Here is a 27,786-nt window from a genome sequence, read left to right as displayed (position 1 = left end):
TTATTGAGAGTGAATTAGCGAGAAGGGGTGAAAAGGTTCCGAGCGGAAAGAAAAAGACAGATGGGAACCGGGGCAACGCAATTAATTCCTTTATCCCATGGAACGGGCGTGCTTACCTATACTTAGCGTCCGTAAAGCGGACGTGTGTGAAATATGCGCCGAATTAGTTCTCTTCCGCGCGGCTGTCGGCCTCGTTATTTTCCCTTATCTGTAGCTACGAGCTAGTGGTTACTTTTGCCTCGATGCCGCCAACTATTTTTCATTTCTACGACGTCTTGCTTTTCTATCGGTTCTTACACCGTAGCTCTCCCCCTCTCTCCCTCTCTCCCTCCGCTACCCTCCTCGAGCTTCCAGCTCCTTATTTCATCCCTTGTGGTTTCCTTAACTTTACCTTGTCCTCGAAGATCGCCTCGGGCACACGATCCTCTTTATGCGAGCCCTTGATATGCGACAGCATAAATAGAAAGGAACCACGATACCTTTGTCGATGCGCTTTTCTTGCCAGAATCTGAATATCCCACCGAAAAAATAAGCAAAGAAACTTCCAAATAACTAACTCATTTTTATTCTAAGACTTATACTTTTTTAAATAGCACACGAAGATCTATCAATTGATTATAAAAAATACAATTTTATTTCATGGCGATTATTATTATTATTTTTTATTTTCATATTTTTATATTGTTATGTTTATTTATATTATTTTTATTTTATTTTATGTTACTAAAATCCGACGATATATCTCCCTATCTCGCTGAGTATATAGTTGTTTAGGTTAAGGTTAAGGTTAGGTTAAGGTTCTGAGCGGTGAAAGGAAGGAGATTGTAAATAGAATTGTAACCCTGAGGGGGGAAATAAATGAACTACTACTACTACTATTACAATTTGATTTCCAAAGTTTAGGTGATCGTAATTTTTTGTTAAATGAAAAGTTCGGAGACAGCAGAAAAATGTATTCCAAGATGGAGAGAGTTCACAGTACGAAGTTGAAACTGTTAGTTACGTGTGCATTCAAGCAGTTAATAATTGAGTGAATAAAAAACATTAATCGCCTCGTTTTTGGAAACGTATTACTCTAGCTCTTGTGTTCCATGTATTAAATAAAAACTGTTTTAGTCATTCTCACCAAAAATAAGCTTGATTATCCCTTGATATTTCAAAGATTTTACTTCAATTAAATGTTTACATAATTATTGGATGGAAATTTTAAATTCTTGTTATAAATAGGATAGTATACGAAACATTTTGTAATGAATTATATAATTTTCAATGTTATCAACTATCTACTAGTGCTGCAATTCTTTTATTTAGAATATTAATACTTCTGGAAGTGATAAATTAGATTAAGAACTACGAGGACTCAGTTCACAATTGCATGCAATAAACATAACAGAAATATTTTACTGTAGTACGAAATTCAGGTAGACTGACCCGATACGTAGGTACTATGATGATCTCTCGCGCACAGTAGTAGAAATCAAAGTTTAACCAGACCAACTTCGGTTTGGTTAGTTTGATTAAAGATAGCAATCAACGCTTGAACGTAGGTCTTACATAACGAGACACTAGGGTTTCATAATCGGATTCACTTTAAGAAAATCAAATCTAGAAAACTGATTTTAGTTTTAAGTTTTGGAACTGAAGTCTTCAACTACTGTATATCGCGACAATACCAAAGGAGGTGTCTAACAAGAGGCAACACATTGGGCGGCGGCACCTTTGAAGTCTATCGGTGGCGTGTCTCTTTAATAGACAAGCGGGAAATTTAAATCATATTACAGTGCCTACTCGATTAATGTCCAAAACACGGGTCTGGCCAGGGACATTTATCGACCGGAAGTAGTGTTCCTTCTCGAGAAATTTTATAATTGATTATTTCTCATTTCTCGAGAAATTTCAGTAATTCTCGAGTTTAAATCTAGGAAAATTCTTATGAATCTCATTTATTTTATAACATTTAAATTCTTAAATTCTCTTAAATTCTTATTTAAAACTTTAGAAAAACTGAATACTGAATTGAGTAATGAGTTTCTTGTTGTGATTAAAGAAGAAATATCTAAAAGAAGAGACAAGATTGTTGTATCCCTTATAAAATATCTGCATAATCCAGAATATCTGCAAAAAGATTCAGAAGATACATTTTTTTATTTAACATCCAAGGCAGATATGTACAAAATGGCAAAACAAATTCTAAGCAGACTTTTTGGAAAACATCACAATGATTCTTATGAAAATAGTGAAAAACTTTGAGATTCTCAAAATGAGGAACTATCACTGGAAAAACAGTTAGAATTAGAAATTGCAGATAGCCTTCAAGAATTTAGTGTCAAGAGTTCAGTGGCAGAAGAAAATAAATTCCGGACTCTAACAAAGGAATTCCAAATTTTCGAGTCCACTAAAAAAAGGACACCCAATCTTCAGCAACTTTTGGATGTTCTGTATACGATAAAGCCAACATCCACACAAAATGAAAGAAATTTTTCTACGGCTACAGATTTTGTTACAAAAAAAAAGAAGTAGATTGTCTAATTCTACATTAGACGCATTATGCTTCTTAAGAAGTCATTTCAAAACAAAAGCGTAATGTTTCACTTTATAAAAGTTTCCCAATATATAATAATTCCCAATTTATATTTCGAGAATTCTCGAGAATTCTCGAGAAATATAGTCTTATTTCTCATTTCTCGAGAAATGAAAAATGTTGAGAAATCAGGCACACTAGCTGGAAGATACTATTCTTTGTTACAAATCTGTTGGAAATCCGACGACGTAAACAGTTCGTTGGATATTTCGATATTTCATATTGCCAACAGTATTCGAAGTATGCTGCACTTCCTCTGCAAGAAATCTGGTCTAAATAATAAACAGCGGCGAAACGATCGGTAGAATATGACAAAAAGTATAATACGAATTGGGATACAAATAGAGTATAGAGTGTGGGATGGAATGGGAAGACAGCAGGAAAACCATTGAGGTTTGACAGGAAAAGACGGGGGGATGAACACAGCAATTCGGCCTTGGAGGCACGTCAATCAATCTCGGAGAATCGATAAGCAATATCGCGGTCCGGTGATTGACCCGCAGCCACCGCGATCGTCGAAATTGCATGTTCGCCGCTTACTCGCTTTCCTTTTTTATGGCGTTGCTCCTAATGCAAAGAAACATGCCATAACGGGTTCGCCTTTCTGACCGCGGCTGTTAATAATTCCCGACTTCGCCTGTTTCTTTCCAGAAACGTTCGAGGCAATCGTACAGAGCAAACAATTTATTAGGTTGTTGCATTCGACATTGTCCGATTTGTTTTCAGTAACGTTAAACAAACGTCATCTTCTTCTAAACAAACTTACGGGGAAAAGTAAGATCCATTCGAATCAGCATATTCTGTTAATGATTTACAAGTTTCTGGATTGTATTACTGTAGAAATTAAATTTGTTGGTTAGCTTACTTAATCACAATTAATATAGTAAGTGGAAAATTACCGGTTTTTCCGTAGCTCTTAACTCCATTCTCTATTTTTTCAAAATAGATTTTTGAAAAATGCCAGGGTTATTCGCTGTTTTTGAAACGGCCTTTCATTCGATGAATGGCCGCCATGTCTGACAAAAATTGAAACGTCCGAAATGAAATATATTTTTTTCCTAAAAAAATATTCGCTTTCGACATTTACAGTAAACTTTATAATACCTTACAAAAACTAATTTTTCTCTTCCAAATATTCGATTATTTAGTATAACAAGATTTGTAGTTCCGAATATTGATTATTTCTTTTCTGATTACGGATTGATAAAACTTTAAAATCTGTAAATAACACTAATAAATATTTAAGATGTAAATTTTTGAACCAAAGAACAATGGAAAAAATTTGACATTTTAAAAATCATCTATTCAACTTTTCAGTACGTGCATTTATTCTGCTTTTGTCGAGTATACTTCTGTATAACTTTGTAGCACAGTATAAGTTGTAAGTGTTCTCTATATAATTCTAAAGTACACTGGACTGTCCACAAGCTAAAATTAAAACTTTGAACAATATTATTCCCTGCAATTACACATTAAAACACAGATACTCGCAGTGGTAATTGCAATGACTCGTTACGAGTGATTACATTAACACCGTTAACTCTTGTGCACTGTTTAGGTAATCGTTACGTGAACACGTTCATTACCAGCGTTGTTCATGCGTGACGGTTGTGATTTCGAATTCTGCTTAACGAAAATCAAATCGATTATGTGCACGTTGTTAGTCATAATGCGTACCGTAATCGTTTGCAGACAATCTGAGGTTTCTCTTTGTTAAATTGTTTCCATATTTCCTAAAAAGGCTGCATTTAATGATTTGTGATAACCATAACGACTGTTAGAATAATATAACAATGGTAGAATAACTCTGCACTTTGAATTTTTATCAATTTTTCCCCAACATAACTAAGTGTTACAATTTCGAACAGTAAAAAGATTAAAAGAATTTAATAATATCGATATACAGTTTTTAACCTGCTAACATGATTAAACAAAGAAATATATATATGACTCCAGATCGTTAAAATGACTGCGGACAATTTTTATTTTGCATAACAAACCCGCAATCCAGTTATTATTTTGCGAATGAAAGGGTACGTAAGTTGAATTACGGGAAGAAACGCGCGCGCAACTCGATTTTAATATGCTCTAGTTGACGGTGATTTTACTGAAAAAAATTTCAATTAAAACGGCCTCGCGAATTAAGCTTGCGATCTCGTCCGGTTTGTTTCAATTTTAATTAACTGGTTAGTTAGTGTAATGGAATTTTTGTCAGGCCACGACGAGTTGCGTCAATTATTCAACGAAATCCTGTCCGTCCGCCGCGCCGTAATACGCGGCCGGAATCGAAAATTAATCCGAATGATAATCTGAAGTATGAGGTTATCGGTGGATCCAGCAGGGTCATCGTATCGCGAACGATGGAATGTAAACGGCCCTGAGTTGCGTTCGAATCGGAACGGTAATGGAACGAATAGCAATCGTGTTTTCTGCATCGATGGAATCCGGATGATTCGAACATTTGTAAATTGATCGGTTATTAAGGGTAACTATCGACACGGCGGCAGCGGACCCGGTCATCCCTTTCCGTGCCGCATTCCTTGCCAGAGTTAATCACTGTGATTAGTCCACACGATCGCTATTCGAACAGTAATTAGTGAGTCGTGGTTCTCTTGAGTATACGGATGGAGACACGGAGTTGTTGGTCCCAATGGGGAAGTGTCGGGACATTTAACTTGTTGGTTTAGAAATGTCAGACAATTCAACGCTTCGCCGCACTCCGGAACTTTACCGGCGCTGGTAACTTTTTAGATTGATTATGTGGGTTCGATTTGCCTGGACGTTGCAGACCCGCTTTAGATTTCGAGTGATATCGGTTTTCGAACCAATAAGGGCATTCCCATTTAGAGTCGTCAGTTGGTGACTTTGAGATATCTAAAAAAAATAAATAACATAAAAACAAATATTTTTATGACATCGTATGAACCCCATTGAACCATTCAACTTTCTTCTTAAGATATGAATATGAAATATTTTCGTAAAACATAATTTTGACTACTCCTGAAGGAAAATATTAATTCATTCTAAATGTACATCAAATCTAGTCTTAATTCGAATTTGTTCATAACATGGCTTAAACTTAATTTAGTCCAACAATAACCATTTATGTTTATCTCGTGAACCGATTCATAAAACAAGCCCATAAATTCGATATCCGACTGTGTATCCGCATTCACACGTATCCTAGACAATGTCCAAGCTTTATTTAGTATCGATGTAATGATCAAAGTCACGGCTAAGCACGAAACCTAGACACGACAAGCACATCTTAACCTTGATGTAATCAACAATTAATCTAGGCGCAACCTCGCCGTAACTAACACGGGAGCCATATATATTCTTAATGGTCTGTCGTCGAATTATAATATTGAATACCAATAGATTATAGCAACCCTCGATAAAGGGATTAACGTGATTGCCGACTGCGAATCCCGTCGTAAACTGAAATATCGATCACCAGGTCAGAATACAGTCGTGGTGCCACAGAGCAGGAACACGATATCTGTAAAGTATCGGACCCGAGGTATTCACTTATATCGCGAGAACGCTATACTTCCTTCAATGACATGAGTAATAAAAATAATGTCACTTATTGTACAAATCAAATTAATTCTACCATAGGCTTAAATTCACCTTGATAAATCAGAAATTTTTAACTTTTTCAATAGAATCCTGCAGATTTTCACGAGAAAATGCCAAAAATCCAAGTTTGAACGTTAGGAATTCACTGGTTCAAAAGTCATGCGTGTTTAAAGATGAGCGATGTTAAGTTCCTTTGATAGGTGAGGCCGTGGACATGTTAAAATGTACTCAGGGTCGCGTGTCGTCTAATAAGCAGAGCCGGTGCATACCAACATGGCGGCGCCCTTACCTGTCAAAACGCTTAAATACGCATAACTTTTGAACCAGCGAATTCCTAACATTAAAACTTAGGTTTTTGACATTTTTTCGCCAAAATCTGCAGGATTATGTAAAAAAAAAGTTAAAAATTTCTGGGTCCTGTAAGTGAAATTTAAGTCGTTTTGAAAGTGTTATTTTATTTGAAAGGGTATGCGAAGATTTGTTTTACTGATTGTACGTGGTGCGTGCAAACATGTGCATTCTTCTCGTTAACGAGTGTAGTAATAGGATTTTATGAAAATGGATCGAATGAAATCACTTCCGTCCTGTCTGTTCGTCGCATTGGAATAATTCAGCAACATCTGAACAGCTATCGCGTGGATTTGAATACACGTATTCAGGCAATTTCTTATGTCTGATTGCGTTTCATTGCCCCCCTTAAATCGTTTGAGCCATTTTTGCGTTGTTCTTCCGCTAACAGAATCCTCCCGCAACGCTACAAATGCGTCTTAAGCCGGGGATCCACCGGAAAGCTAAGCTAAGCTATGCTATAAAATTTGTACAGTATCCAGCGAAGCGAAGCTCTGGTATGTTATGTTATGTTATGCTATGTGCATGAAAATTTTGGAGCTTCACTGCTTTCATTTTCGGGTTGAAAGATGTACGCCGACATACGTGAACGTACTCTACTGAATCTGAATTCGCAGTAGTATAAAATCATCTTTTTTTTTCTAACCGACAAAATAAAAACAAAATATATATAAAAGTTTCACTTGCACAATTAGTTGTCCGTTTCTTTTATACTTGCCGCTGTAGAATGTGCTGTTAAACGTAAATTAAAAGTAATTATTTACAAAAGGGTACCATCATCCGATCTCGATGTTTTCGTGGTCACCCTGGGTAGAACTGTCAAAGTTTCATCATAACGGACATTGTTTATTTAAAAGTAAGTAATAAGAAAGTTGGTTATTAAGGAAATAATCAGTTTTGATTTTGATCGTATGAGTTTCTGGTGTTACAGTCAGTTTATGAAATATTTAAAATATGCGACATATTACAAAATCATCGAAATCGGAGGTGACTCCCTTTCTGCGAAAAGTTTACCAAAAATAGCAAATGTCAAACATTATTATACAAACCATTTTCTCGGGAAATTCCATTATGATCCACCGCTGTCACCTCGTTATTCTATCTTATGCCTGAAAGTCTTCCGTGAGCTTTTTTTACATTTCCGTAACTTGTATTACAAACTCCCGTAAAGGGTTTGGTATCTTAACGAATTTTCTGTTGTGATCCAGGCAACCATTCTATGCGAACCAACGCCACGGCACGATACTTGACCTAAATACACCTAACCGGAATCTAACCAACGGTGTATTACCTTTGTATAATCCAAACTTAACTTTAATCAAATCTAGGCTCATCCTAAACTCAGAGATACGTGACGTAATCAAGGTCTTATCATTTTTAGCAACTTGTAGATACATCAATGTATTTCACTGTTAGCACCGATACTTCGATTTTATTACCTGAACTCTGTACTAGAAATTATGCGCATATTAGACAAGCAACGTAAGTTAAGAAAGTTGACTACTGGACATTCAGAATAAAAAAGCTGCAATTTCTTAGACAAAGTGCATCGTATTAAAAGTCGAGGACCATTGATTTTTTTAATAAGTTGATTCCAATTTTAAAATTATTTATAAATGGACTGCGAATATTTATGCATTTATGAAGAAATTAACTAGATGAAATATAAGAAAGCAAGAGATTAGAAAATTAAGGGGAATACAGTTACATACCTTCGCACTGCCATTATCGGGTTAGTCATGACCAGTGATGAGATAGGAGCCGCGTTTTCTCGCGCATGCGCGGCGATTTTGGCACCAGTGAAGTAAAATTCTGGATCAAATAGGGTACCTTCATCACTCGACGCCTCTTTGTTGCCGCTTCTCCAATATTAGCTACCATTGTATAATAAAATATTAACAATACCTTATCAAAAATCTCGGAATAGTTGTTCCGGTACTTCCCCGCCAGTATCACTGCCCTTCTACCTTTTTCTCATAACATAGATACGTTACTGTTTTGGGCGCGCATGCGCCAGAAAACGCGGCCTACAGTAAATTATCGTTGTAAGTCACTACCACCGTTCTTTTTGCTGACACTCATACGAATCGGTGGTTCTCGCCGAGCGTCCCATTTGAAATACACAGGGCACGCTGGAAACCTAAGAGTCATCCCGCGTGAAAGTCATAAGAAACCTATGGCATACCAAAATGACTGACATTCAAACGGAGAGAATATCCGTCTCCGATATAATGTTGCACGGAGAAGCGGACAGCGGAACTCGAGAACCGTCGTCGCCGAGGAGTGTGCCACACATTGTCGACTATATCGGTGTGAGATCAAAGCACAGACCAAAGCCCGCGTGAGCGCAGGCCTCAAAATGAAAAATTTAACTTCTTTATTATTCATTATTTTTTTATGAGACTTTCACCAATATTTTGTGGCATTATTCTGATTAAAATGATATCAAACGCGATATAATTCGGATCACATTTACACTAATTTTCCGTTAATGTAATTGTTATGGGAAGTAACTTCCATCGTTCATTACGCACGTAAATATCATCGGAATTATATCATATTTGGTTTCATTTTAATCAGAAAAATGCCATGAATATGTTGGTAAAAGTTTCATAAAATAAATAACGAAAAATAAAGAAGTTTTGTAATTCGATTAGTAGTGGTCTTCTGGTCTAACACCGAGATTCGGCCACTCACCGCGGTGGTGTGAGGTGTTCCACTGACTTGGAAACGTGAGATTGGCACTGACGTACAACGATAATTTACTGTATATCTCATGACTGGTCACGACACAGATGCAAACGCAACGCGAATTGGGAGCGCGCATCGCGTCACGTGACCAGTCCGTGGCGGACGAATGGGGATGCTCGCCGCCAGAAAAGGGGGGATTAACGTCGTAGAAGGGGAAGGGCGGAGTGGGAGGCAAGTCTTGTTCTAGCGACACTTTGAGTGTCCCCTATTCTAGCTGATTAATTCTCACGTTCGGTCTGCTTGAGACCGAACATTAAGTTTAATTTCGACCAGTTTAAGCTTAAGTCTCTCAGCCAAACAATTTCTGATTACAGGTCACGCTCTCTATCTCGATCCTCATCAGTCTTCACGTGTTCTTCCTACTGGTCGTCGAGATCATTCCACCTACGTCGCTGGTCGTGCCGCTGCTCGGAAAGTACCTGATATTCGCCATGATACTCGTCTCGATAAGGTGAGTAATCGAAGAATTTTTCAATTAATTTTAGTATCTTCAGAAATACAATAAGCTTCGAGCAATTTTGAAATGTAAAATATGACACGAAGTTTACTTGAAATAGTGAAAATCGAAATGTATGACCTGATCACAATGCCGATGCAAGGTATTGTTTCTCTCGAAGTTGCAAATCGAATGGGGGAGATAAGGGAGGGCTAATACGTTTTTGAAACTAAAAGATTCTGTGAACTAAACTATTGAGTCATCACGGAAATTGATTCGATTATCTTTAATATCATCTTCTTATTTATTGAGAAAGTAAAGAATTACAATCGATTACTGTTAAATTGGCCTTTGTTGGCTACGAAAAAATTTCGGATAATCCCAAATGTAAATGACAGGGGATGCACGAGGCATAAAAAAGTTGGTTACATCAGCGGGAAACTAAGAAATTTCCGTTCTGTTGTGTCGATAGTTATCTCCCTCCGCTGGGAAAAGTTATGGCCCGGCTTTTCCACTTCGATTTCCTGCTATTCGTCGTCCTGGCATCCCAGTCGTTTCCTTCTTCTTATCAACATTTCGTGTCACATGTCACGTATCCATCTCACCGTCACTTTAATGGTGCAACGACATCCACTCGTCGACTGTCGGACCGCGCGAGTTGACATGGCGGATGCGCCCGGTGTGCCGGATTTTACTCTGATTATTCTACTTTCTATGCGTCCGATGTTTCCAGCGATAACGTGGAACAATCCAGTCCTGATTGGGCCGCATAACTTTTAACAAGATTTCGCGGGATTCCCGGTGTAAAAGGGTTTAATCTTTACTGCCTGTGAAAGTGGATAGTATTTTGCGGAGGATTTTATATTAATATTCACGAGTAACTGTGCAGTCGAATCGATGATACGGAAGATTTGCAAGTATCGTTCGACTGCGACTTGATTGTAAAATTTAAATTCGTATACTTATCAGTAAACCGATCTTTATACTCACTAACAATTGTTCGAGTTAATTATGAGAAACGAAAGTTAACAATATTTCTTGACATGTATTTTTTAAATAAACTTTAGGGATTTAGAAACATTTTAACTGTATACGAACAAATTAAAACAAAGAAACGAAGCATTTCTCACAATGATTATAATTATATTAAAACATTTTATTTCGAAAGTTAAATAAATGTAGCAGTCGCTAAATTAAACATTTGTAACAGTTCTGGTTTTATTTTAACACCGGCATTACAGCTGTTTCGATCTCAAGGGCTGATTAAAAACGCCTCGCTTCGTGACTTCTTTTACTGGAAGAAATAAAGAAGAGTCATGGCCGGGCGTATCAGGCGAGCTTAAAGCAGAAGAAAGGAGATGCACTGTGACCGATTTCGTATTTAAGAATCAAGATCACGTACCCAAGCAATGTGTTCGGCCTGTCGAGTCGTAAAAGGATGCTGCAAATGCTCAGCATCTTCGACGGATCCACGTTGAAATATTTTAAAAGCTGGTAGAGTAGGTCAGATGGAACCAAAAATGTCGTCTGACAACATGTCCGATTGAATTCCATTTTACTATGAAAATAGCACAGCCACACAATACATTAGTCATTTGGTCAGAGAGTTCTGCTAATTCAGTCACGTTGTAACTCAATTGTACAATTGAATTACATTGTATTTCAATTATATAGTAATTCAACTAAGTCGTAACTCAATTACATAATTCAAACCTTTTAATTAATTCAATTACTAATTATTTTAATCAGATGTGTAATTGAAATACAATATAATTGAAATACAGACGGAGTTGTACTAATTCAGTTAGGTTGTAATTCAATTGCACAATTGAATTACTTTTTATTTCAATTATATAGCAATTCAACTAAGTCGTAACTGAATTACATAATTCAAACCTTTTAATTAATTCAATTACTAATTATTTTAATCAGATGTGTAATTGAAATACAATATAATTAAAATACAGCTCTCCAAATTATGTATACATTATGTATAGTATGTCCAGAACTTTGAAGAATTTCCTCGTCCTTGTTCGTAATACGCCAAAGTGATCCTATTATTGGTTAGGGGTAAGCTAAAAACATTCCTTTTTCAGTTTTTTGTTATTAGATAACGTATTTCATTTTACTTACATATAATATTAATGTTTGTTTAATGACTCTCATTAGATGATTGTCGTTATTTTTTCCTTTAATATATATCGTAACCTAGGTAAAGTAGAGACATGTTTCCTTTTTCTGCTTTTTATGTTTATGTTTGAAATTTAAAAAATTAGTAACGCAGAAGTTATTTCTGTTCCGATAATATTAATTTATAAATAATAAATTCCTTCTTCTTTTTTCAACCTCTTATTACCTATTACTTTATCATTCTTTAATTTTTAATTTTAATTTAATTACATCTTAATTCGTAATTGATGTAGTTTAATTGTAAAGTATTTTATAATTGTACTCCAATTGCAATTACGAATTACATTGTAATTTAATTGAATGAATATCTGAATTATAAATTACAATATGATTGAATTACAATGTAATTCAATTACTTTGTAATTATAATTCCTGGGGTAATTCAATTGTAATTGTGCACAACTCTGTTTGGCCTGTACATACATTTGTATATAATAATATATCTATGTTATATTAAATAATATAATAACATACAATGTAAAATAAATATAAATCCTCAAGAACTATAAATCAAAATGCAGAAATAGTACGAAATAAAATTAAATAGTACCATTTAAAAGACGCAATCAAGTTACAGTTTTCTTTCGATATAAGATGATGGCTCGGGTCGGCTTCCGACATATTGAATAGGGTTTTTTCATACAACCACAACTAATTAAGATATTTACATGATCACATATAGGTATCTGATTTAGAGAAATATGATTTAAAAATATGTATACTATTTTTCAACTATGTTTTATGCGTATACATCGTCTCGTCTGTGTTAATGTTCAATACACTACTACTTTTCGTATTTGCTCTGTATTAACAATTTCAGGCGGTAGTTATTAATATACGTACTGCTTGAACTAGCCTGACTACGCGTACTGAATAAGCACGTCTGTATGGTCCATTTGTGTGATTGCCCAGATTCGACAACAAAACCCTTTGTTTTACTGTTGAATATCGTGATGACGTATGTACTTTGATGATCAGAACAACTTTTGAGAACTCGCATTTCGATAAGATCCGAAGGAACGAGGCTGCAACAAACGAAGTTGTGCTACCGAACACGATCATTTGTGTTGCTGAACTAGAATCATTTTGTTCAAAAGTTTTTCATTTCAAAATGATTTAAGTAACAAATTATTTCAAATTATTAAATTTTGAGGAACAAAATTCAACAAAAAAACAAAGATTTTAATGATAAACTAACAAAGGTTAATGCTATTGAACTAACAAACTTACATGAACAAAATCCGAAATAACAAGAAGACAGAATGTCAATGTTGCAAATAAATCGATCTCATTACATTAAAAAAAAATCAACTTTTAGTTCTTTCGCAACCTTTTGTTTTTCGAGGATCTGCTTATGCATTTATAACACGAATGAATATATGTTTATAAGATATGAATATATAAAACTTTCTTCTCTTTTTTACGAAATTCTGAACGATGAAGAATTTCTAATCGCTATGTCCAGAAAATAAATAATAGTGCAAGGGGTTAATATAGGCTTCCGGTAGATAAAACGTTCAGCTAGAAATTCTTGTAGTCGCGTCGCATGAAATGCTCCGTTTCAGGTTCGTTGCGAGTGGATCTGAAACGAACAATTCCAGTATATTTGCAACAGCGTTAAGCGTAAAGCGCAAAGCGTAAAGCGTAATTATTCCGCGCGCAAAAAAAATGGCGCAGTTAAACAACTTGGCCGCGTTAGCGCGGAATTAACGAGGGCTCGCGAATGAAAGAAAGACACAAAAGTTATACCATAAAAGGAAAGAAAGAAACCGTTATTCCGTTGCATATATCAACGACGTTACAGGTTCACTTTTACGTACAATAAAATACACATCCGTCGCTAAAAACAAAGAAGCGCAGGAATAAAGGTTGGAGATAAAAATGGAGGGAGAGTGAAACGGACGAAATAAAGCACAGAATGCTCTGGGAAGTCCTGAAACTTTAATAACGAACGAGTGAACACGGTAGACCGGCAGCAAAATCGTTGCCGTCCTAGTTTGCGGCAGTTTGTTGTCGAGTTTAAAATCTTGGTTTTGAACGAGCCGGATCCAACAACAGAGGAAGAGAGAGAGAGAGAGAGAGAGAGAGAGAGAGTTCCCGTAGGTTTGGAGAAGGTCCAGGTCCGTGGCTTGCCGACCTGCTCCTTTCCCTTCCACTCCATAAAGCTAATGCCTTGTTTTACCGCTTTCACAATTCGAGATCGTCCCTTTGCCGTCCGCGTGCTAACGAAACGTCGAAGAAACGAAACATCCGAACAGCTCTTTATCTCTCCCAGCCCGGACGGAACCCCCGCTTTTCGAAATAATCTTCTTCTCCCTTTGAGACTCTCCGTTAACGCCATTATAATTAACATCTCCGGCGATTGATGTCGGTACTAGCCTGAAATAATGGCCGATCGATCCTCTACCTTCTCTCCTGCGTTCCCCGACAATATGGACGAAGAGGATATCGCATCTATTACGGGAAAAAATTCAGAGGCATCGTACACCGACTTCTCCACGGTATGCGGATCGATCGGGCGCGGAAAGATTCAATTAAATCTTACGTTGTTGTCGACGGCCCCGTCGGCTCATAATTGAGAACGCGGTTAAATCGAGAAGCGAAAAATTTCATTAAGTCAATTCTCATTTCCATTCGTTGCGCTCACTAGGAAACCGGCTTCCTGGCGACTTCCTCTTGCTCGTTTCGAAAAAATTCCTTATCAACCTCTTGCGGTTCGATTTTCTTCACAGCTACAAAAATTAAAATTTCTTTAGCCTTAGTAATTTCATGCGTAGAAGGGAAAAGAAAATATCTATATTTACTTTAATGGTTTAACGATAGGAATGTCTCGCAAAAGTATTTCCAAAAATATTGATAATCCTCAAATGTAGATAAATTCGGCAAAAGTATTTCCAAAAATATTGATAATCCTCAAAAGTAGATAAATTCGGCAAAAAGAAATGAATAACAAAATGTTTGCTCTCTTTAATATGTGGGACATATAGCGACGTAAATCCCGTATAGCGATTTCATAACAAGAGTAACGATTACATACATGTTACCCGTTCGATTGGTATCGCGCGAACTACAATGGAATAAAAGTCAAGCTGTTATATGTGCGTGATCGCGAATTTCTGTTTAAATCTATCCGGGACCATGAAGTCCAGCTCTGACTGACTTGGTATGCCACGATTCAATAATATTGCCAGACACATTAATATTAGGCAATTCGATCGACGTGCTAGAGCGGTGATTGTTCAATATACAGCAAAATGGCGCGTCAACTATGTCGACTGTTTCTGGCCGAAAGGTTTACGTTTGTTGAGGGAATATTGTCGATTCAACGTTTCAATCGTGTTTGAAAACCGAATCTACAGCCAGTCACAAAAGTCTATAAGCATCTGTTAAATGTTGAATATTTTCAACAAAATAGCCAAGATATATCGATGTATTAAACATTAATTTAATAGAAAAATTCTTATCAATTGAAAAGTTTAATAGAGAAATTTGTACAAATTGAAAAATCGATATTACACGAATATTCACGGTTATTAATATTGATGCACGAAATTTATTAGTGAAGTTTTTCAAATCGATTGAAACAATATTGCAATCGAAGGTAAAACTTAACCCTTTGCACTCGAAGCCATTTTAACTCCAAAACATTTCTTCCGACTTAGAATATTTATACGAAAATGGTGCAATTTACCGTACAGTACTGAAATGTTTAGTAATTTATTAAATACATACAAATTGAATAATGTAAAAAATATTTTGAATAATAATACTGCAATTTTTAGTGGCGCCTTACAGTCGCCATTCGAGTGCTAAGGGTTAATTTAATAGAAACATTCATATTTGCGAGAACTCGCGTTACCTTCTCTGCTACATCAGGAGAATCGAATCACTGACACATTGAATTCCGTCTTTCATTTGGTTCCGTCTTGAGGGAGGAAATGTAAGTTCCGATTTTCCCCTTGGCAGTGGTCGAGAAAACCGCTTGCTCAGGACGGAGATTGCGCGAAAACTTAATTAAAAACGACGGTCACGGCTTTACTTGACCGTGCCGAGTTTTTAAGTGCTTCGGTAAGGTTTATGGCGATATTGTTCCATTACCGTACACAAACATTCCGTATAGGAAAGGAAAGATAACGTATAGGGAAGATAAGATAAGATAAGATTCGAGAAATTCCGGAATATTGTAATGCTATTTTGACTGTAACAAAGTCGTTAAGGGATGAAATAAATTTTTATTTTCGATGCAGAACATTTTTATTTTGTATAAATATCAGTCTATTTATAATGTATGTTTGGTGTACAAATCGAAATAACGTTATCGTTGTTTGTTTATTGATTATTCGTTCGTTTTCGTTGCATCTTGTACGCATTTATTGCTCCGTATTAATATTTGTTATAAGTTTATCTCGTCAAATATATTACGTTTATAGAGCCAAGTCTGTGATTGGAGAGCCGTCCCTATCTGCTGGCAGTGCTTATAAGGATCAGTCGAGTAACAATTCACAGTTTACGATAATACTTGGTACTCGAAACTATTGATCGGGACCGGTCAGCTGCAATCCTAATTCATTTATATCTTCCCATATCTGACGAGAGTTTTGAGAGTCAACTGGCATGTGCCTGATCAATATCATGTAACGTGAAAAGGAGAATGAGAGAGAGGAGGGAGAGAGAGAGAGAGAAAGGAAAGAAGGACGTGGAGAAGTACGATGACCGAATCTAGGCGTTCTCGTTAGTTAAATGTCGTTCATACGGAGCCGTAAATGCTGCTATTAATATTAAACGGTGGCCTAGTGCCAGTTTCAAAGAGGTTTCCCTTCTCGCGCGAGCCAGCTAGCGCGCCCTTTGAAAAAACCCCTTACGGGCCAATGAACCCCTACAAGGGCGTGAATAGAAACACTTCTGAAATTAATGTTCCGGAATGTCGACGACCGGCTGACCCGTATATCGAACGAGAGTGTGTACCTACCAGAAAACTTTTGCTTCTGAGGCTTGAATTTGAAAGGCTCGTAATCAGCACGGAGGCTCGCGCGAATTTTCCTGTCGACGCCCAACGTCCAGAATTAAATGGGAGACACGGTTCCATGCGCCTATAGTGATACATTCGGCGCCGGGGAGCAATTTTCCGTTTCATTAATTTTGGCGATAACAAACGCGTCGCCCGACTTTCCTGGTGCCCGATTCTTTTTTTTTCCGGTTTTAATTGGTCGATATAGAATTGGAATTTCACCGTGTGTACATTGTTCGAATGCGTTCGTAAACGAAATCGGCTAACATTCGGGGAAAATATATATATATTTCGAACGTTGTTTTGGATACCGTACCGTTCAGATGGATGATATTGGTCGATTGCAAAATTGTCTTGATGGGATTTTGTATCGACGAATAAATTACATCGTTTTAATTAGAATAATTTAATTAATCAGTTATATAATCATCATTATTTCTCATCTTTCCCATCGTTTTTCCATTGTCGTTCGTCGTCTGGTAATAGTTGGATTCCTCTATTATGAAATACATTTGTGTATTGTTAAAAAAGTATACAGATATAATAATATGTATGTATATTAAACCTTTTTACACTTCCCTATCTTCTTCAAATAATTACAACTTATAATACTTCAAAGTAATTATAACCACGTAGCTTGTCCAAAAATGTGGTAAATAATACTGAAATATTCATACATTCTACGACGAAGCTAATTACATTGTACTGTCATACAGCAAAAGTTAATTCGCAATTGTCAAGTACATTTCGCATGTGCTCGGGCGCGAAATTCCTCATTTCCTGTTGGAAACGCAAATTCATATAAAAATGAGATTTCTCATTTCCCAACGGAAATGTGCTAATACTTTCAAGCATAAGTACAATGTTTGCGACATAAGCATGAGTACAATATTTGCGACATATCATGATTCTTAGAACACACTTTCAGTTTTTATAGGTAACGAAACAGGAGTGGTATAATAATACGATTCAATATTTAAAATTGTGCAATTAGCTCTTAATAACAATGCACAAATGTAAATGTTCTTGTTAATCCACGAAGATATTTTTTGAAGTGAACTAAACACATTGTGCGAAACATTATATTTTAAATTAATTTGATTTCATCTGTAAATAAAAATGTACAATTTCACTGATCGCGACACTAAATTTTCGTATGTACTAAATGGAAAAAATAATGGCAAAGAACACTTGTATTTGTTTCATTCACAATAAAAGAAAATGCTGTTGGGTAATTTATGTTGGCGTACCTTTTGTACATAATTCAGTTAAATTAATTTCACATAATACAGTTTGATTAGTAAACATTATTCGTAAATAAAGGCTAATAAATACTATGCTACCTACACCTTAAAACATTGTATTGGTGAACTTATAATATGATAATGTCCTAATTAAAACACTGATAAATGCAGAGAGATGTCACAAATGTGTTGGTAAAAGTTTCACAAGAAAATAATTAAAAACCAAAAAGTTTTGCAGTTGAATTAGTCTCGCCGATATAGATATTTAATCCGGAATCATATTAGGCGATATATTTTTCGCAAATATTGTGCACATCTCTTGCATGTATATCGAGGTATTATTGTATTCCGCATTAGGGCGACTCACCTTACACAATTAAATGTACTGACAAATCGAACGTGGTGTGTAATAAAAAAAGTTGCACGTTACATAAATTTGGCAACGCCATGCTGGCGTGCACGCATTTGACGCGAAACATTTTACAACTGCCTTCGTCGACGGTTTCGCATTCTTTGTTACACGCTCGTTAAACGTGTTCAGAAATCCGACGGTTTATAACATTATACCGGGGTTGACGTTTCAAAGTTTTATGAAACTGAATTGCAAACAATATCGAGTTGTTCCGTCCGCGTAACAAGTCTGCTGGTTCTATTTGGACGCGTAACTACCAGAACCAAGTTTGCAAACAATATACAACTCCACAAATATTAATCATGCTAAAGAGAAATCTGAAAAATACGAACGTCGATTCAATATATTACGTGCGCGTTCTTAAAGGGACACTGCGCCGCTCGTAATTACTCGAACGACAGAGATTTTATACTTCACCTCGCTTTCGAAAGGCAAAGCATAAACATCCCACGGTATTGTCAACACAAATGACTCCTCGTTAAAACCATTTTTATTGTGCAATGTTTTTAGTCGCACGTACTTTAAATCTCGGTTACCGAGTTTTGCTTTTATTAACGCGCTGCGTACCACGTTTCACATACCTAAGTATCGTTTACTTTAACCGTACTAAAAATTAATATTATTCACGCTGAATCTACCGCAATTAAATGGTCTTTTATTTGACAGTTATTGAAATTCTAAAGATGCATTTATGGAAAATGAAGGAATCAATTTTCTTACTCGAACATCTATTGAATCATTATTTTTACAATATAAGTCTACTCGTGTCTACAAACAATAAAATATCTTATATTTGAAGATGTATTAAATATAAACGCGTCGTTGATCCTTATAAGTAGATGCTGTAAACAGTTAGTCAGACACGCCATCTACAGTGACGAGCAAAAGTGTAAACACACTTCGCTAGTTTTACAGAAAACGTGATAATACAACCTATTTTTCAATTGAATGGTAAAGATTAGGTACTAATAATTACAAAGTGAATAGGATAAACAAAACACAGCAGTTTATTTTCGTTAATATTAACAATATATGGAATATTTATCGAAAATAGGGATTGAAAACAATTTTTACAGTTTTGCACTTTAATTGTGCTCGACGAAAGAAAGCTTTAAATTAATATTTTGTCCATTTTCCTTTACTTTTTTCTACTGCTTCTAGCCTGCGTAGCATACTATCTATTAAATTTTTAATCATTTCCGGCTCAATGTTGTACCATTCTTGTTCTGTCCTTTTCCACAATTCATGAACACCTGAAGGTGGACTGTCATATTTTGTTAGCCTTCTTTTCACAATTGACCACAAATTTTCGATTGGGTTCATATCTGGACTTTGTGCTGGCCACTTCATCACAGAAAACTTTTGATTTCCTAGCCAGGTTTTTACTATCTTTGCAGTATGCTTAGGGTCCTCGTCTTATTGATGTACTACTACATCTTCAGCAAATTCAATAGAATTAACAACAGAAGGTCAATTATTTTGCAAAATATTTAAATAATGTTCTTTGCACATGATACCTTCTATCCGAACTAAGGGACCGACACCCTTATGAGTAAAACAACCCCGACACAATTGAGCCACCCCCAAACTTTATAGTTTGTTTTATGCTACTTGCTCGATTACTATTTTCGGATGAAGTCCAGTACCAAGACCTTCCATCAGATTCAAATCTATTAATTTTTGTTTCGTCAGACCATATCACTCTTCTCCAATCTTCTGTTGTCCACTCTTTGTATGTATGAGCAAATTTTTTTCGTAATTTAATATTTTTGCCTGAAAGAGCTGGTTTGCGTTTCTTTTTTTTCGCTTTTAACCCGATTCTCTTTAAGGAGCGGTGAATGATCCATTCACTTGCATTTACTCCAATGTCTTGAGCCGCGATTTTTGGAGTCTTTTAACTTTCAGACCGAAGACGATGTGCAATTTCACGTGCAGCTCTGTTAGAAACAAGTTGCGATCTACCGTTTCTTGAAGGTTTTCTTTATTCTTGCAATCATCGTATGACTCACACCACATTTTACAGCAATTTGCCGTAGTGTAAAACCTTTATCGCACAATGAAATGATACTGTTTCTTTTATCTGCACTAAGTGGTTTCATCTTGACTTACGCGTGTCAACTAACTTTCAAATAGGAGAAAAACTGTGTAAACACCAGTCTAAACGTGTCTTACTACAGTTGGCTATCAGTGTTTGTTGACAATTTCGTTTCCCTAGCATTTGTGTACTATCATAACCGTTTTTGATGAAACGTGCAAAACTGTAAACATTGCTTGAAATCCTTATTTTTGTAAAATATTATATATATTGTTAATACTATCTAACATAAACTGTTATGTTTTGTTTATCGCATTCGCCATATAATTATTATTACCTAAGCTTTATCATTCAATTGAAAAATAAATTGTATTGTCACGTTTTAGATAAAACTAGCGAAGTGTATTTACTGCTGTCACTTTTGCTCGTCACTGTAAATTGTACTCCGACACGACAGAGACTTCGGTATCCCGGTCACCAAATAGAAATCTAATAAAAATTTGTTTGTTTACTATGAGTAAACTGCGGTTTTTATGCAGTTATGGCAAAAACGAGTTGGTGGAATTTGATAGGAGTAAAGAAAACTGTCGTTAAAAACGTCACGAACCTTCCGGACAAGCCAATATGTTTCCAAGACGAGAAACGACGTTATTCGTGAGTCAACTTGATACTCCCATCTCACGTATTTGCTTCTCCCTCACGCGCCATTCCTTGACACTAGCAAGCCGGAATTTCGGGACATATATCTCGCTACCGCATTTCGGGTGCAGAAGTAGCTAGCGAGTGCGGCAGTTAGGCCGAGTCGGTATCACGACCTGGGAATCGTGCCATGCTTAAATTGGATTCTGCTCTCGAAGGAGTAGCCGAGGTAACGGGTACGCGGTCGGCAAACGGAAGTCTCCGGGTTGCTTCCCGCGTCTTCTTCCAACCAACTGGAAATTTCAATTCTGTCTACCCCGAAGGAAGGAAGCGATCATATTTAGGGCAACCTTTACATTAAATTTCGAACACGCCGAACCGACGCGTATGCCAACCTTCGAGAATTGACAAAATCATTTTTTTAACCGCCTTCGCTTTATCACCGCCGCACAGTGGTTCGGTGTGTAGGCAATTAAGACGTTCCACTATTTTCTAATATGAAATGCAAACGGTGTCAGTGTTTCGGGAAATTATTCGAAATATGTAATAATTGTTTCTTGCAGAGAATAAAAAAAAATAATAGTAATTATAAATAGTAATAGTATTATAATAGTAATTCTTTTCCAAATAAAATTAGACGTGTAGTTTCATAAAATTATGAACGCTTAAACAATATTCAAATTTATTTTGAAGACTACGAGACTAACAAGTAAGATGCATCCTCTTTACGAGTTATCGCTGTAATGGACGGACGATGTACGGTAGCATCTACTCTGCAAAAGGGTCGCACACGGAAAACAGCTTCTGACGCAATTTGTCAATCACGCTGGCGCCGGGTTATGCTATTTTTGCGTTACACTCGGAAGCAGGCTACAATTAAAACTTCACTATACTCAATCCTAGCGAATTTTAGCAACGTTCTAGCGAAGTTTAGTAACTATGAAAATAATGCTATTGTTTCTTTTAACACTTTGAACGCCCAATTAGAAACCCAAAAAATTCCACAAAATCAAAGTAAGTTATTTAATGAAACAAAAATTGCAAAAAATTAAATGTATGATACTGAGTAATCCTCCAACTTTCTTGCATGTTACAGATCCTAATCAAGTTTAGTACAATGAATATATCAACGTAAAAATTCATTTTAAAACCTGCACCGTTTGGCTTGACCGCCAAACTAAAAACCTCAAAAATTCCATAAAATCAAAATAAGTTTTTTAATGAAGTAAAAATTGAAAGAAATTAAATGTGTGATATTGAGTAGTCTTCCAACTTTCTTGAATTTTACAGATCCTAATCCAATTTGGTGCAATGAATATATTAACGTAAAAATTAATTTCAAAACCTGGAAAAATAATTCCGTCACCCCCATAAATGTGATGTCTGGAATTTGATGGAACTTTGTACCGAGTTAGGATTTTCGTATTCGCGTTAAGGGGGTGAAACTGCCCTTTAAAGTTTCGAAAACTCCAGGGTAGAAGGGCTACATAACTACGTAATTCGGAAAACAATAGAATAAAATTTTTTGCCTAAAAACCTCTTCGTTCAATATACGGAATAATGGTGTAAACTAAAAATCCAATGCTCGCATTGTTGTAGTTCACTTCATTTTTATGATAAATGATTGATGATGAAACAATTCTCTGTGTGGACCGTGTACACATGTTAGTACAATTATTAACACGTTGACTGGCCAATTATGCGTGTATCCTGGGCGCAACAATCGAATTTTCATAATTTATGTATGTGATGACAAAATATTAACTAGCACGATTAAATCTGATTTCACCTCTACCAGTAATGTATTTTCCACACTGGCGTTATCTGAAATTATTATCCAATTGCTCATGCTGTTCAAAGTTGCTCATATATTTCCCATATTTATCTCGTTTCAATCATAATCACGACACCACTGAGAAACGAGCGCTAAGCATCGACGATCAGCGCAGCAGTGAACATGTTAATGAACGGTTTCACATAAAAATTGTCGCCATTATGAAAATGTAACCGTAATAATTATTAGGATATATTAATAATAACGATTCACACCTTTATTTAATTACGTAATTTTGCAGTGAAGTTTGCGCCATTAAGGTCGCCACAAATGCGTCATGGAACGCATCACTGCAGTCTGTTCGCGCAGCGTGCGTGTGTAATGCGACGCGTCGAGAAATTAAATTGCGGCGACTCGTTACGAAGGGAACGTTATCATTTACATTCTGTGAATTTTAGGTTAAATTTCGCGCCTCGCGCGCTGAATGTTAAAACGTAGTGTTCATTTCCGTGCCCCTGGTCCTCCGAGACCGCCGAACAATGCAGTAATCAAAGCGATCTCCCAGGGAGGCGAGCGGAGTATTTGATGGTGATATGTACAGCGAAAGATTCACAAATTGAGCTAAAAGCCTGTATTATTTTGGGATACCGTGGTATTGTGAAATTCGTGAATTACGCTCAAAGCCGATATTTTGTTCTTTTATCTCAACTATCATACCAAAAGATCCTAGGATAATACTCTACACATTTCTGTTTGACACTTTAAAAGACACGTCCGTCTGGGACTCGCACAATAGTGTCGATCACCATAATGTTTGCTACCTACACCCCAGAACATTTTACTCCCCTCTACATTCCAGGAACTGCCTATTAGGGTGGTCCTAATTTTTAGACTTTCAATTTTTTCTGGTCTTACACTAATTATCAGACTTGGTGAGAAAATTAGGTGTGCAAAATGTGTAAGCAATTTGCGAATTCGCATGCAAACAATAACTGTATTTCGTTATTTTGAAAATATCAATAAACATCCTTGAGTAAAAGACAATGTCTTGGATAAATAATGATGGGATTTATGTGTTACTTACCATTAAGTGTATGATACAGAATCTGGCAAAGGGTGATATACACATATCAAATCTGAACACATCGATTTTGCTGAAATTTAGTGAGAGGTCGTTTTCGGAAAAAAATTTGACACGAATTTTTTTTTGGCCATCATCCATGTTGAAAGGATGAAAACAGCCCTCAAAGCGCCAAAGTTGTTGATTTTCACTGATTTTTCCCAACTTCAAGTGCTGTTTTCACCCTTTCAACATGGACGATGGCGAAAAGAAAAATACGTGTAAAATATTATTCCAAAAACGATCTGTTACTAAAATTTCATCAAAATCAGAGTGTCCAGATTTGATATATATATTCTCCTTTGTCAGATTCCACTTTATTCACCGAATTTTTCTAAGCATTTGAATGAAAGAAACCGCGATTTTTCAATTTATTCTGAATTTTCCAAGTGTTCATAAACAGCGAAAAAATCGAAACGAACCACAGCTACCAAAGCTGTTTCAAAGCGAAAGATGAAAGAGAGACATTTCAGCACGGTTAGTGTACCGTGTTAAGTGAACCGCGCAAATATTAATGCGCCACCGCACCGCGCGACTTGGCGCCGTGAATTCTTGCTCTCCTCTTCCATATTTTCCACTCATGTCATCGTTTCTGTCATTCTCTGTAACCATTTCACTTCAAGTGGACGATACATTTAATCGGGCTAAGTAAATTTGTCACCCTGGAGGGTCGCTCCTCTCTATTACAGAAGCATTACGATCCATCTCGAAATTATTCACCGCTCAAGTGAACAAAACGTATTTCCCTTAAGAGGGCTCTCCACAGCGACAATTTCAAAAACCGATTTTTAAAAATTACCGCCTCTGCAGTTCTCGAAATGGAACGTCTCCTACACAGTGACTCACATAATTGATCACACACACACACTTTAAATCGGATAACTTTTTTATAAATGGACCAATCGACTTCAGTTTTTCTACACAGCTAGAAGAATTAGTTTACTCGATAACGTATTATGAAAAATTTGGAAAAATCACATTTGGTCGAAATTGTGGCAAAAATAGTAAAAAATGCTTTTTAAAATTTAAGTTCCGACCAAATGGAATTTTTCCAAACTTTTCATAATACGTTAACCACTAAACTAATCCTTCTAGCTGTGCGGTAAAGTCACCTGGCAAGAATTCGGCGTGTAAACCGTCCGATTGGGTCATTCCACACGCATTATCGGTTCTAGCCGAATTATTGGCTAAAGTGTGTGACGTCAAAGCCTAACTACTGGGTGCGAGCGAGGAGCTCCTTCGATACGTGACTGTCGCGCGCCTTCATGATGTAAGCAACGTACACCGCTGTTGGTCGGGTTGTCGCATTTTAGGCGGATTTTTAATTAATAATAACTAAAAAACCGGAGTTAATTAAAAATATGTTTCCTCTATTAATATTGTTAAGATCCTAGAATAATCTCTCATAAAACCATATCTCCCATAATCTCTCAATAAATCTCTCAACAAATTATGCTTCATTTATAACGTTATATTTTAACACTTTGACCGCCAAACTAAAAACCTCAAAAATTCCATAAAATCAAAGTAAGTGATTTAATGAAATAAAAATTGCAGAAAATTAAATGTATGATACTGAGTAATCCTCCAACTTTCTTGCATGTTACAGATCCTAATCAAGTTTAGTACAGTGAATATATCAACGTAAAAATTCATTTTAAAACCTGCACAAATAATTCCGTCACCCAAATATGGGTGACGCGGCGCCGAACGTGTTAAAGAAATCTCACTACACAGACAGAAAGTATACGGGAAAAAGCAAATAGATGAACTTTCGAAAATGTAGCGATATTTATGAATTCTAATGTTGTTACATTCCACCTGGTAATTTTTAGCAGAGATTGCATAAAATCCGCAATCTAACGAGCACGATTGAAATCAACGATCTATGGAGTAGCGTAATATTTGAAACCATGCGAATGTCGGCCGAAAGAATTGGACGCGTAGGCGCGAGAAGAATATTCTCTAGGATTAAAAGTACGAATCGTATGATTGATCCAAAAAATACTAGGTTTGCTGATCGAGCTCTGTTCCGATTAAGATTCACTCGGAGGGTGGCGCGCAGTAATCAACGGTCGCCAGCGCATCCCTGATAGAGCCGAAACGAACGATTTGCAAGTTGAACACGATTTAACTTTCAAATAGTACCAGCGAGATCAGTCAGTTAACTCTTTGCCTCTTTTTCCCCTACGCTAGGGAAAGTAATCTTCTCCCGAACGAACGAGTGCGCGAATATAGACGCTACATTCATCATTATTCAGAGGGTTCTCGCAAATTAATCACTCGGGACTAAGTATCCGATACAAAGGCAACTTGTAAAAGTAAATTACTGGGGCTTTCATTGTCTTGGAGCGATCGATTGATGGAGATCGACCGAATAAAAAGAAAAACAAGTGAAGAACAGGCAGGTGTTCCACTGTGCTGCCATTAATCTCTCGAGTTGCCTATCCCAGTGATTTGCTAAACACTCTGAAGATATTGTTTTTCTCAATTGCCTACAACTTTGAAATATTTCACACTGAAAAATTAGTTGGTTCATTTCAATACCGACTGTGCCCCCGCTAAACTAATCTGAGATATACAGACAGCCCTTTAAAACGGAACAACAATTGCACCAGACGACCTGATTTTTTGCGAGCAATTAGAAGATTTCGAAAAAATATGGCGATTGGTAGGAATTATATGAAATAATAGAAAATGCACCAGTACGAATTTCAATTAATATAAGATCAAAATCGAACGTCTAAAAATATGCCAACCATAGTAATATCGAGTGAAGAAACAACCGTGAACGTGTTACGAATTTGTCGAGTTTGTACATAGAAACTAAAACGAAATACAAGACTCAACTGTCGATATAAAAAGGGTGACACGGAGGAAAGTTTCTGGCGGTGAACCCGGGATATCAAAAATCAGAAAAAGAAAGGAGAGGCGGAAAGAAAGTTTTTGTGCAATTGATAGGACCGCAGCTGAACTTTAAACAAGTTCGAAACTTGGACGTTACCCGCGGCACCCCGTTCAGACGTCCATCCTCGTATTAAATGGCGGGGCGAATATGTTGAAAAGTTTCACAATTTTTCAGTTGAGAGTTCTACAGCTCGCTCGAGATCCAACTTTTTGTTTCGATATTCCTCAATGAATCCACTTCGCATAAAAATGAAACAAGAAATATATTTTCCGTTTCTTTCCGGCGCGACTAAGAATGTTTCGACAGAGAAGGAACAAAACTATTGCTAACAGTTTTATATTTAACTTTTTCTGCAATTAAGTTTTAACGTTGCTTCAACATCCAAGGTCATTAGCAACGCTTTACAATTGGTCGAATATATTTAATTTATTATTTGCTCGAGACGGAACAAAAGTATTGCTAACAAGTTTATGTTTAATTTTCTTTTCAATAAAAATTTAACGCTCCTTCAACATCCAAGGTCATGATCAACGCTGAGCCATTGTTCGAATATATTTAACTTATTATTTGCTCGAGACGGAACAAAAGTATTGCTAACAAGTTTATGTTTAATTTTCTTTTCAATAAAGATTTAACGCTCCTTCAACATCCAAGGTCATGATCAACGCTGTGCAATTGTTCGGCCGGCAGGCACTTTTTCGATACGAACACTAAATCTCTCGAAATTAAGAGAATTTCTCTGGGGACGCCATCTTGTG

General features: G+C 36.4%; 1 protein-coding gene across 1 annotated transcript in view; it reads left to right on the top strand.

Moving 5' to 3' along the window:
* The window catches only part of Nachralpha4 (nicotinic acetylcholine receptor alpha4), a 192,867-nt gene that overhangs the window by 153,845 nt on the left and 11,236 nt on the right, over window positions 1-27,786 (top strand). The window contains exon 8 of the mRNA XM_076792275.1: window positions 9,577-9,713. Within this exon, the coding sequence (XP_076648390.1) occupies window positions 9,577-9,713 (137 nt within the window). The remainder of the gene's footprint in view (window positions 1-9,576; window positions 9,714-27,786) is intronic.

The sequence above is a fragment of the Halictus rubicundus genome, chromosome 8, assembly GCF_050948215.1.
Source record: "Halictus rubicundus isolate RS-2024b chromosome 8, iyHalRubi1_principal, whole genome shotgun sequence".
In the NCBI taxonomy this organism is placed as follows: domain Eukaryota; kingdom Metazoa; phylum Arthropoda; class Insecta; order Hymenoptera; family Halictidae; genus Halictus; species Halictus rubicundus.
This window is presented reverse-complemented; position numbering and strand designations above follow the sequence as displayed.